At 37.5% G+C, this 11,933-nt stretch overlaps 1 protein-coding gene across 1 annotated transcript; it reads left to right on the forward strand.

Moving 5' to 3' along the window:
- The first annotated feature begins 81 nt into the window (after nt 1–81).
- On the forward strand, nt 82–11,479 carry LOC121890004 (butyrophilin subfamily 1 member A1-like). The gene is made up of 8 exons (XM_042402251.1): nt 82–97; nt 1,509–1,573; nt 1,770–1,871; nt 9,754–10,090; nt 10,245–10,438; nt 10,735–10,816; nt 10,902–10,983; nt 11,431–11,479. Exons 1-8 carry the CDS (start codon nt 82–84, stop codon nt 11,477–11,479), a joined length of 927 nt encoding a protein of 308 aa, XP_042258185.1.
- The last annotated feature ends 454 nt before the right edge of the window (nt 11,480–11,933 follow it).

The raw sequence follows: 11,933 nt of genomic DNA on the forward strand, positions 1-11,933 counted from the left end.
GAGAGATCACTGAGGATTGTTACTCTGTGCATCATGGCCTCTTTATTTAGTTAGCAACTGTCTAACAAGTGTTGTAGTACTATGGGTGGGGCCCTGGGTACGTTTACCTGTGGCTGGCTGTGCTTACCTGTATAACATAAGTGAAATTACCAGCTGTTAAACTTTTTAACAAGACTATGAACTACAAATATATAGCGGTGCCTCCACTTAACAGGAACGTATAGTAGGAGTCACTAATTTTAAATCCCACTAAGAATTTAGTTTTAATTACTATTCCCTGTTTAAACTCAAATCACGACTTAATGAAATGTAAATATGACACACACACACACACACAGTACTTTAAAATGCAAATAATGAATTTAGTTAATGAGAACAAATATTTAAACCAATTAATAAAATTAAACAGGTATAAAAATATTATACAAAACTTAAATGTGTTTCCCTTTTACTTTTCAAACCTTTCTCCGAAGTTATGACTTTTTCTATCTTATCAATTTCGAAGCTTCTAACTAAAGGGCCCACACTCACACGCACACATTCACTCTGCAACCAAAATAAAATAGTGTCCTTGAAACCAAAACAAAACATTGCAGGCCTGAGTCGTTGCTCGGGAGCGTAGTGACCTAAAACAAATGGCCGCTTCACTTGCAAACGCAAGCTGCTAATCGCGATTAGCATCTATCTTTCACACAATACATTGTGATGTAGCGATACAAAAATACATACACAGAGGTTAATTACCTTCTGTAGGTTGCTATTATGTTCGGTAAAACTCTGCATCCACCAAAGTGATGAACATTAACAGTCTTCAGCAGCGTATACAATCTTCACACAGCTCCTGTTTGTCGTCTGACTAGCCCATGGCTTTACTCCACAGGGTCTCCTCTACATCCCACCCCTCCACCTTTCCAATTGGCTGACCAGTCGGTCACAACCAGTGCAATTAACAAAATGTTAAGATTGACAACTTTAGGCCCTCTAGGGTTAGGTTCTGAGATAAACATCGCCTTATCTTATATGTACAGCAAACAAACTACTTGAACTGCATGAATTTCACCCACACAATGACAAAGATTCATTCATCTGCCTATGGCGTGTTTTTAATTCCCTATGAACTGTATTTAACATTCAACTTAACTGGTTTTAATAGAATACTTTTTAAACATTTTAAAATCATTTATTCGTCTATTTATTGACATATTTATTTGTCTAAAATGAAACATTTTTAGACTGGGCTACACCTGCAAAAGTGGCATTTTATGTTTTATTCTTGAAATGCATTTTGATGCAGTCATATACACATTTTAAACAAACTATTATCATATCATATGTTATTATGCTCAACTATAGAAACCAGCATCTGCCTTTGGCTGCAGATTTGTGGTGGTGTGTGTTCACATCTTGCTTCTCTGTTTCAGAGCTATGAGGCCAGTGATGTGCTAGAGTGTATTAATTAATCACCACACCCTCTGATCTATATTCCACCTCTCCTGCTGCACCTACAGTGTATGAACCAAAACAGAAGGTCTTCTACACATCCAAGACCTACTGCTTTGCTCTGGATGTTACAGTAGTGCCATTAAAAGAGGCTCCCAGGAGTTACTTCAGCACCTCCACAGATGTTTATCTGTTGCCAGCAGCTTAAACTAGACATACAAATAAAAGCAGTACATTACACAGGCTTGATGGTTTCTTTATTGTTGTAGTATGTTCCCTAAAATATGCATTAAAATGTAACATGTCTCATGTTGTCTCTACCCTCCCAGATTAAAAAAAAAGAAGCTGAATTTCAGAAGCTCCGTGCTGAAAATCAGAGGAAGGAGGCCGGCCTGCAGAAAATGATGGAGCAGCTGGAGAAGAACGAGCAGGTTCATCTCTCTATTTTTCTGTATCTATTGAGATTTCTAGTATACTAGACAATAATTAGTTAGTATGATGTGTTGTCTGACCACATCGGGATCAAAAGTGCATATAGTTGTTCCAAATAGCCACACTGCAGGGTGGGCTGAAAAGTCTCCATCATAGAGAGGAGGGAGACGTGATATCATTTAAATATGGGGCCACACTTTCTCAAACAGTTTCTCCTGGGAGACATTCATACTGTTGTACTCATTTTTTTATACCAAAAGTGACAGAAATAGTTGTTTTAAGAAAGAAAAAGAACTTGACAGAAAAGTTCAAACCCTGCAGACTGTCTAACCTCCACAACTCTGACCAGTCACTGTGAGAAGTGGGTGTGAAAATTGATGTAAAGTTTCTGAATTAATTTTTTATTAAATTAATCATTTTCCTGCCTATAGAACATGTTTACATTCTCTGTGTGGTTGAGATTATACTTAGTCGAGTCCAAGTCAAGACTGAGATCAAAACCCAAACATTCACTTGTACTTCAATTCAAATGCTGAATGAATCAGATCTTTAAGTAGCCTTGAGTTTCTATCTTAGGTGTGGTTGTGTTGTATAATTACTCTAATGCCTTAAAAAGATAATGTCTCTTATCTGTTTTTTTTCCATGTCTCTCTTCATCCCCTTCATCCTCAGTACGCCCAAGAGGTCAGTGTCTGTATATATTTTCTGCTTTTCTTTTAGGTTTGCTATTAGTTTTGACAGAGTATGAATACAGGCTGCCACCCATGGGTGGTTCCTGTTGTTTTATTATTGTTACTTGTTACTATTTCTTTCCCCTGTGGGTCTCCATAGGTAAATATTATACAGAACTTAAAGCAAACTCAATTCAGGGCAGTTTATGTAAAGAATAGGCTTCATTATCACATTTTCAGATGACATCAAAATTTTACACTGTTTTTCTTTTGATGGCTCATTCAAGGTATATTCCATGCCAAAAAATGGATTATATTTGAACTACATTTGAGTAGTGAGTGAGACTTTAAACATATATGCCAAGTTTGGTTGCTGTAGGCTTTTAAGTTTAGAATACCCACTTATAGAGCAAAATAATAATAATAATAATAATAACCAGAAGATTTCCAACAGGCTTCCAGCTGAGCTCCCAACAACAACCATGTGTCAGGAAGCAGTAGGAGACAAATGCAGGATGCAGGAGGCAGCACATACTGAAATATCACTCTTTAATCCATATAACAAGCAAAGTAGAACAAGACAGAACAAACCGAACAAAGGATCCAACAACTCTAAACTGAAAACCAGGACTTAAAATACTAACTTAACTAATGGGGAGATGAGGTGCAGGTGGGGAGATGGGTGGAGAAACTCGAGTTAGAGGAATGAGGAGCTGAACAGGAAAACAGGAAAGAAGGTGATATCCAGGGGAAAACACTGGGCACAGGGCAGAGCTAACGAGGCTGATGTAGGGCAGGTGTGGAGGGAAAAACAGGCTGGGGACAAAGGAGGAAAAATACAGAGAAAATCAAAAACACAGAAACAGAATCCTCTCTTCAATATGTCACACTTACATTTTAAACTTACAAACATACAAGTGAAACAAGCATAAGGAACAACAAAAATATGAAAGACTGTTACTGTCAAATCATTTTAGCATGTTAGATATTTACAGAACATCCACCTTCTGTCCACCTACAGATTACTCTTCAATCTATTCATGAATAAATAAACACAAAGGGCATCTATGGCAATGTTAGAGCACAATGCAGGATTAAACAGTCAGTTAATCTTAATATTCAAAGTATCTGTCCTTCTTCCATTTAGTCCAGACCATAGACTGTAGTCTGTGACATCATCATGGCTGTGACGTCAGCCATTGGTTTGTGGACTTGCATTTTGAAGCCTCGAGTTTGGCATTTTGACCGTCGCCTTCATGGATCTTTGGAGCCAGAAGTGAGGAGAAGATTGGACGTGAGGGTGGAGCTGACCCTAATTCTATTTGCTAGCTTGGTTAGCACAGTGCATTTACAGTCTGCAGCATACCCTGCTTTTTCGTCAAATTTAAATTAAATGGAACCATAATTTACAAAATGCTGTACTGAAGACTTGATTGAGACCATAAATTCATTAGGATAGTGTTTACTGAGGTAATAAATCAAGTGAGCAGTAGGGTCATTTTCTCATAGACTTCCATACAATCTGACTTCTTTTTGGAGCCAGTGGTGTTGCCCCCTGCTGGCCATTAGAGAGAATGCAGGTTTAAGTCACTTCTGCATTGGTTTCACCTTTAAGACCCGGAGCTACCCACTTGGTCCTGACTTAACATCATAGGGAGAAACCTCTGTTGGACTAGTGGATAATGACAACTAAGGAACATATATCCTATGGCCACATATTATTTATGTTATATTTGCATTATTTGAAAGCCCTCACAATCGGGGAATGCAAGGCCTGTAATGTAGATCTGATTTGATTTTTTTGTTGTATTTTTTAATTTTTTCTCAATTTTACGTTTATGTTTTCACGTTTGCAACCTGTGCTTATATTTGCAACCTTTGAAATGCTTCATTGAGCATGTTTGTGTTTTCTATTGTAAAAATACCACAATTTTCCAAATCCAATTTTATTTATTTTGTGTGTTTTTGGGTCCAATATGTTGATGTAGTATGTCAAAGTGAATAAATAATTGTCAGATCATATAGATGATGTTGTACTGAAAAAAAAGATACCAAACATTGGCATCGTAAACATTTTTTAATGTGGTCTATGAAGGCAAATTCGAAAGTATGCAAAAACAGCCAAAATAGCCCAAGACTCAGAAGGGTTAACTGACTATGGATTGCAGGGCAGACATTCAGGGTTGGTCACTAATAGGGATGTGCAGAGAGCCCAGTATTTGTATCTGTATTTGTTGGGACAGCAAAATTATTTGTATTTGTATTTGAATAAAAGTGGAAAACGGCTTAAAAATCCTGTGTTTGTTTTATTACTATTTTAATTGTAGAAAATTAAAGTGTTACAATAAGTGTTCATGAATAAACTACCTTACGGAGGAGGTCCCCACATCAGGTCTCGAACTGGAGACTCCCAGATTATAGATGACTGTGCTGATTACTGAACTAAAACTTTACTCATTGCCTCATTGTAGACAGACCTCTACCTACTTATACACCCATAACACAGAAACAGTGCAGCGTGTAACATGTAGGGAAGAACTTCAGAGGTGATTCTTGCTCTGCACTTTTAATTTATTGCATATTTTTTACACCCTAACTTTGTGGAAAGGAGAAGAGGAACAACAGGTTATGGAGAGTCTCTTGGGAGCACTTTGCTTGTGTCAGTAGTTCAGCTTTATCTCTGGGGAACACCTCCAACTCCAGGAGTGATGTCCAAATTAGGAAATGTGTGTCATGTAGCAGGTGGATGTGACTCCCCTCATTGAGACCTGCTGATAGATGTAACAGTGGAGCAGAGGAGAGACACTGAGATAGTGATGTAACCGACCTGCATGCTGGTATTTAACATGTTTTTTTTCTTCCTGAAAATAAATAATTTTTAAAATATTTGTATGAAACAAATATTCATAAAAAATAAAAAAAAAACACTATTTGTGCTTTGCCGAATAATGTTTTTGTATCCGGGCACACCCCTAGTAACTAAACTCTTTCACCACACTGTATGTCCTGGAATAATGATCTCACATGTATTAAATCACTAAGGGAGCTGCTTTGACAACTTGTGGCCACAAGATGTCCCTGTGGAGTGTGAGTCTGTCAAATCAAAGAGTAAACAAGGGAAGCAAGAGTTGCATCTTCCATGTTTAAAAACACACAGGAGAGAAGAATGAATGAGTCAAGTGAAATGAAAAGATAATTCACTGCAAACAACAAAATAATGAAACAAAAAAACAAAAACAGATAATCCACTTGGGGGTTTTGGGTTTCTTGTTTATCAGATAATCCACTGACAGGTTCACAGCTTTTTCAGTCTGTCTTAAAACCAGGAACCAGGAGTTCAAATGAACAGTGAAACATGTTTTTTTGCTGTAATCATTCCTCCTGTTCATACTGACCATTAGAAGATCCCTTCATAATGCACTTACAATGTAAGTGATGGGACACAAAATCCACAGTCCTCCTGTGTAAAAATGTATTTTATTTAAAAGTTTTTCGGAAGCTAATAGTTCCTCTTTTTGTTACTATACTTCCACCTGCAGCTCAACAGGAAAACACTGTCTGAGGAAACACAAAGAGGGAATTTGATGCTAAAAAAACTGTAAATGTGTCAGATATCCACTTGATATGACTAACTCAGACTGATGAAGCCTCATATAAGCTTCACATCAACTTTTAAATGACTGTGTGGACACACTGTGGATTTGGCCCCACATTTGTTAAGCAGGGCTTGACAGAGACAGAGGACGAGTGGAAGTAAAAATCTTCCCCCTAACAGCTTCAAAGTTAGTGAACGTGAGGCTACATTATCAGAATTATGAAAATAAACTGTGGAACAACAGAGCAGCATATTCAAATTCCACCTGATGTTTATCCTGACTCAGCCCACACATTATTTGCCACATTTGGTGAGGGTTGGATCAAATTTGAAGGATGTCAACAATTGTGTGTTTTTAAAAATGGTAGAAAATCAGACAGGGACAAATGACTGTTAGCAAATTTGTTAGCCTGGAGAGCATTATTTTCCCTCTTCGATAAGTTTTTATTGAACGAAATGGTGTGAAGTGAAGAACACGTTGCGAGGTGTGACGTCACCCATTGGTGTCATTGGAGCCGGTTTGAAGCCCAGAGTTGCAGCTTCTTGTCACCTCTAGGAACACGGAGCACTGCACACTTGAGCTAATGTTAGCTACTTTAGCTAAACTATGCTAAGAATGCAGGTATTATAATAAAGTAACATTAAATTTAATGAAATATTTCGACAATAGTCTGACTCCTGGACAACAACCATTGGCCACAACAAATGTCAACTTAGACATTAGTCCACCATTACTGAGGAGGGATCCAGGCAGGGCTTCTTTAAAAGAGGGTAAACATTGGCATGTTCAGAATTGGAGGAGGAAGCCCCAGTAGGCAGAGAGCAGTTAATAATGGCTAAAATATCTGAACCAAAAATCTGAAGTGATGCTTTTAAAAGCAAGTGGGAGTGCAGTCTGAAGGGCAAGTAGATGATGTTGAATGTGCAGTAGGCGATTTCACTGAAGTGAATTAGTGTTGAGGATGCACATCAGTCAACATCAAGCTTATATGCGAGCAAGGAGTACCATGTGGCCGCTCAAAGCTCTCCTCCTTTATTTGCAGGTGGTGGAAGTATATTGTGTTTGTTCATTTGTATCTGCTTTTTGTCTTGTGATTTCTAATGTGTTCCCTTGACTTCCCTTTTATTGGTTGTGTGGCTGACATAACTATGACAACCACTGCAACTTCTCCTTTCACATAAAAAGAAAGGGAAGTATGTACTAGTTCACATGAATCAGACAAGAAGACATCAAGCGGGTAAGCATCATCCTCATGAAATGGGTTTTAATTTTTTGTTTTCAAATGAACATTGTCTGTATGTTACATAACCTCTTCAAAAGGTTAGTGTAGACTCATGATACTATGTTTGTGAGTCATGGACTAAACCATTCCACTCAGCTTTAACTTTAAAAAGATGTGTCATGTTGTGTATATATTCTGTTAACAAACAAAACACTTATAACAGATCAAACCCTAAAATGACACCAGTGGTCATCACAATGTTGTATAAAATACACATTGGGTGTTTAAGCAGCTCTTGGGTTAGAAATGTCAACTCTAACATAAACTGACAGACTCAGAGAGGTGGTCAAAAGTCTGAAGATATTATAAATATATACAATGTTCAAGAATAACCAGCCACAGTTTGGGGACAGTTGGTCTTGAAATCACATCATGGAGTTGTTGAGGCAGGACTTTCTTCTGTTATACAGTTTCTTTTTTCCTCAATACTGGGACAATAAGCAATCTTTGACCACAGTAGACAAACCACAACATCATCTGGGGCTGAACATTCAAACCACATAGTCATGAGCTTGTCTATACATCAACCTTTACTTCCTCTCTGTGTAGTTTGTGTTGGATTGGGCAACCTGACCTGTAAGTGGACAAGAGAAGCTTAAATGACTAAAAGTCAGGTTGGACAGTTTTAAGCAGCTTTGGTAGAATTTTAGGATGTTAATTAAACTCATTAGATATTGATTGAATGAAATTTAAATTGTTTATTTGTCAAAATCTTTCTTCAGTCAATAATTGTTGTTAAATTGATGTTCCGATAATGTATTTTTAGAATGCCTTATATCATAATTGAATTATTATACTGTGATAATCATAACACCCCTCTTATTTATTAATAACATATAAAGTTATTTTACATAGTAATTTCATAAAGAACCTTTCCATGGTTGAAATAAGTAGTCCAACATCCACACATGAAGACATACTGTATGTTTGATTCATGTATTTACTAAAGACTGAATGAATAAACATTTTCTTCCATTTTAAAACTTTTTTCTTTCCCTGTTTTAAGATATCCAGGATGCCGTATTCAGTGATGATGATCAATGTTGGACGATTCTTCAGTGGAAGAAGAGAAGATACAATTTGAAGTCAAGTGTAATCATTTCAGTGCCAGTTACCAGTGACTGTATACTTTGACACTGGCATGACCATAGAGTTGGTGCTAGTCAGTGATCTTTAAAAACATATTAAACTCTTGGGGAAAATACCTTTAACACTAAGTGGATTAGATTTCCTCAGTATATTCAGCCAACCGCTTAAGTCCAATCTGACCATAAATTCAGTGTGATCACTCATATACAGTAATCAAAAAATTTTGATTTATAGATGGAAATGGGTGTTTTGTTTTATCATAATTGAATTTACACAGAACTGCTGGTTTAAAGGGTATTTCTGCACCATCAGAGATGATAATTATTTCTCTGTAGCTTGAAAAGCACAAAGCTACAGGTGCTGTGTTACACTATTTATAACTCCAAATAGTGGCTGTAGGCTTACATTAGCTGTGTTTTTTTCACAATCTTACTGGCAAACAAAACTTGTTAATAACAGTGAACATGGCTTCATTTGTGAGGTTTGGTCAGAAATCAAAATAGAAATACATATAAAGAAAGGGGGAAAATTTACTTTACCTTTTCTGTGAGACAATGTAGCATTAAAGAGGCTGGTGATTTTCTTTATTTTTCTTATCATCAACAAATCTCATGTTTGGAGCCAAACCAACAATGAACTGATCTACTAACAAGTATTGTGTGTGTATCCAAAGCCTGATATATCTTAATCCATTATGCCGTAGACCTCTGTTGTTGTCCAAAAACTATTAAAAACACATCCATGAGTCACACAGCTGCACTGGGTGACATGTTACTTCATTATAAAGAGTTTGGTCACGTTAGTTTGTTTAAAAATGGCTCCAAAGACTAATAACAGCATCATGTTTTCAGTTTCTGGAGAGTAGTTCTGCGTAAGGCAGACGCCGCTGAGCGTGTGCAGGAATTCTGTTTACAGCTTCACTAGCTTGTTGTGCTACATTGTACATTGTCAATAACTTAAGTACAAAGTTAAGAGATTATACCATAATCATAATAATCTTCATGACGAAGGAACATGTCAGCCGGTGAAACAGTGTGGCTCATTGACAAGTTTTAAATTGTTTTTGTACAACAACTCTTCGGATTTTGATGATCTTTTCCCTATTTTTGATGTTGCTCTCATAGCTTTATATGTCAATTAATTTAATCTTACTTTCACATTTTTCCAAAAATAGTTTAGACAACATCAGTTATAAACGTGCAACTGTTTTTTTGTTTGTTCTTTAATTCTCTTTGAAGTGCAGGCGGAGTTGATCTGTTCACATCAGCCAATTGTAGCCCTCGCTGGTGATGATGTCATTCTATCATGTCTCCTTGAACCTGCCATCAGTGCCAGTTTCTGGACCGTGGAGTGGACTAAACCTGGCTTGGACCCAGAGTACATCCATGTTCACCAAGATGGACGACTGGTACATCAGAGTCAAAACCCATCGTACTATTTTCGTACGAGACTGTTTGTGGATGAACTGATAAATGGAAATGTTTCCATGAAGATCTTCACTGTGAAAATCTCTGATGCAGGGAAATACAAATGCTTCCTTCCCTCAATACAGACACAAGGTTTCATCCAACTCATTGTTGGTAAGTCAGACTCTGTGTTTTGGAAAGGCAGCAAACAGAACACTGACTGAGCCAACTAAGGCATTAAATTTTGATAAAATGCGTAAAGGTGGCAAGTGACATGTTTTGTTTGATGTGATCAAACCAATGTTTGAAAATCCTCTATTGTCACCAGGTGCTGTCTCTACACCTGTCATAAAGGTTATTTCTGATAACAGCAGAGTGGTGTTACAGTGTGAGTCTAAAGGCTGGTATCCAGAGCCTGAGGTGTTTTGGCTGGACGGTGAGGGAAACCTCCTCTCTGCTGAACCTACAGAGACAGTCAGAGGTCCTGATGACCTCTATACTGTCAGCAGCAGAGTGACTGTAGCATCAATCTTCTCTCTGTCCGGTAATCCACATTACCTGTACTGTTACAGTCTGTGTATTAGTAATAAGCTTGATGCAAAATGAATCTTCAGAGGCAGTAACCCATTTAAAACATTTACTTAGAATAAATGAAGTCACAAGATTAAACTCTGTCATAAAACTGTGTTGCTCCACAGACTGATTAACTCTAACACAGCTATGGTGTAATTAGTAGCCTAACTAAAGGACATTTTTGCTACTGAATCACTAAATACATCTTATCAGTTCTTAATATGGCTCTTACAGTGACTGTGGAGAAGAGACAAAGCAACAATGTCACCTGTAGAGTCCAACATAACAGCAGCAATCAGACCAGAGAGACACACATCCATGTTCCAGGTAAACATGCAACTGCCCTACTGAGTATGTTTGCTTCCTGAAATATATTTTTAAATAAATACCATGCTGTTCTGTGTTGCTTCAGGTGATTTCATCATGGTCCACAATGAAGCTCTTGTTCACTGGATTGCTCACTTCCCTCTGGTCATCTTTGTTGGTGTTGTACTGTGTGTATTTTCTTATAGCATTTTAAGGAGAATCATCAAAACTCACAACAGAGCATATAATCCTTCAATTTATGTGAAAACCAAATCATCAAATTTGGAGATGCATTCAGATGATTCAGATTCATTCATACTCTGATGTTTAAAGTAGTGTGACTGAGTATGTCTGAAGATTATGTGATTGTGATGTGAATGAAACATCTTATTGTGATTCTGTACATACTGTATGTAATCTGTTCTCAAGCCTCTCTTGCAAAAGAGATCTTAATCTTAGTGTAATTTCCTGAATAAATAAAGCTTATTAACAACAACAACAACAACAACAACAACAACAACAACAACAACAATAATAATAATGATTAAAGCTGCAAGCAGCGTTGAACGGGCCCTCGCGCCTCCGTGCACGTCAGGCTGCGGCGCAATTGAAGGGCTCCTGTCACGGACATGTAGATGTCGTCAGACCCGGGCTGTGTTCAGACAGTACAAGAAGAAGAGATAAACATCACTTCCTTTGTCCACTATTTTGCCCGCTGCTGGGGCTGCTTCGCTGAAATTTTGTAGGGGGCGCTATTCAGCCAGTTTGCATCACTGATGGAATACTGTCATGCAGACGTGTTCAGGCTGGGACTCTTATCAAACATGTAAAGTTTGGCGCAGACTGGAGCATGTATAATAAAGTTATAGCAACTTCCTCTGTCATGGTGAAACATCAAATCTCAACGGTGTGAGGATGAGAATTTTCTGCTGGGTGAGACATGTCTGTCTTGCTCAAACCTGTGTCATCAAAATCATGCAAGTTTTGCACCCATTCACTTGAATTTCAATTAGTAAATGAAGTAACTCTTGATGAGTTTGTATGTAAAACAAATTAATTTCCTAATTTTCATCAAGTCTATTTTTAGAAAAGTAAGACTTTTAACCCACATGACCTGGTCAAAGTTTGATTGACATGT

Source organism: Thunnus maccoyii, chromosome 22 (genome assembly GCF_910596095.1).
Source record: "Thunnus maccoyii chromosome 22, fThuMac1.1, whole genome shotgun sequence".
NCBI classification, from domain to species: domain Eukaryota; kingdom Metazoa; phylum Chordata; class Actinopteri; order Scombriformes; family Scombridae; genus Thunnus; species Thunnus maccoyii.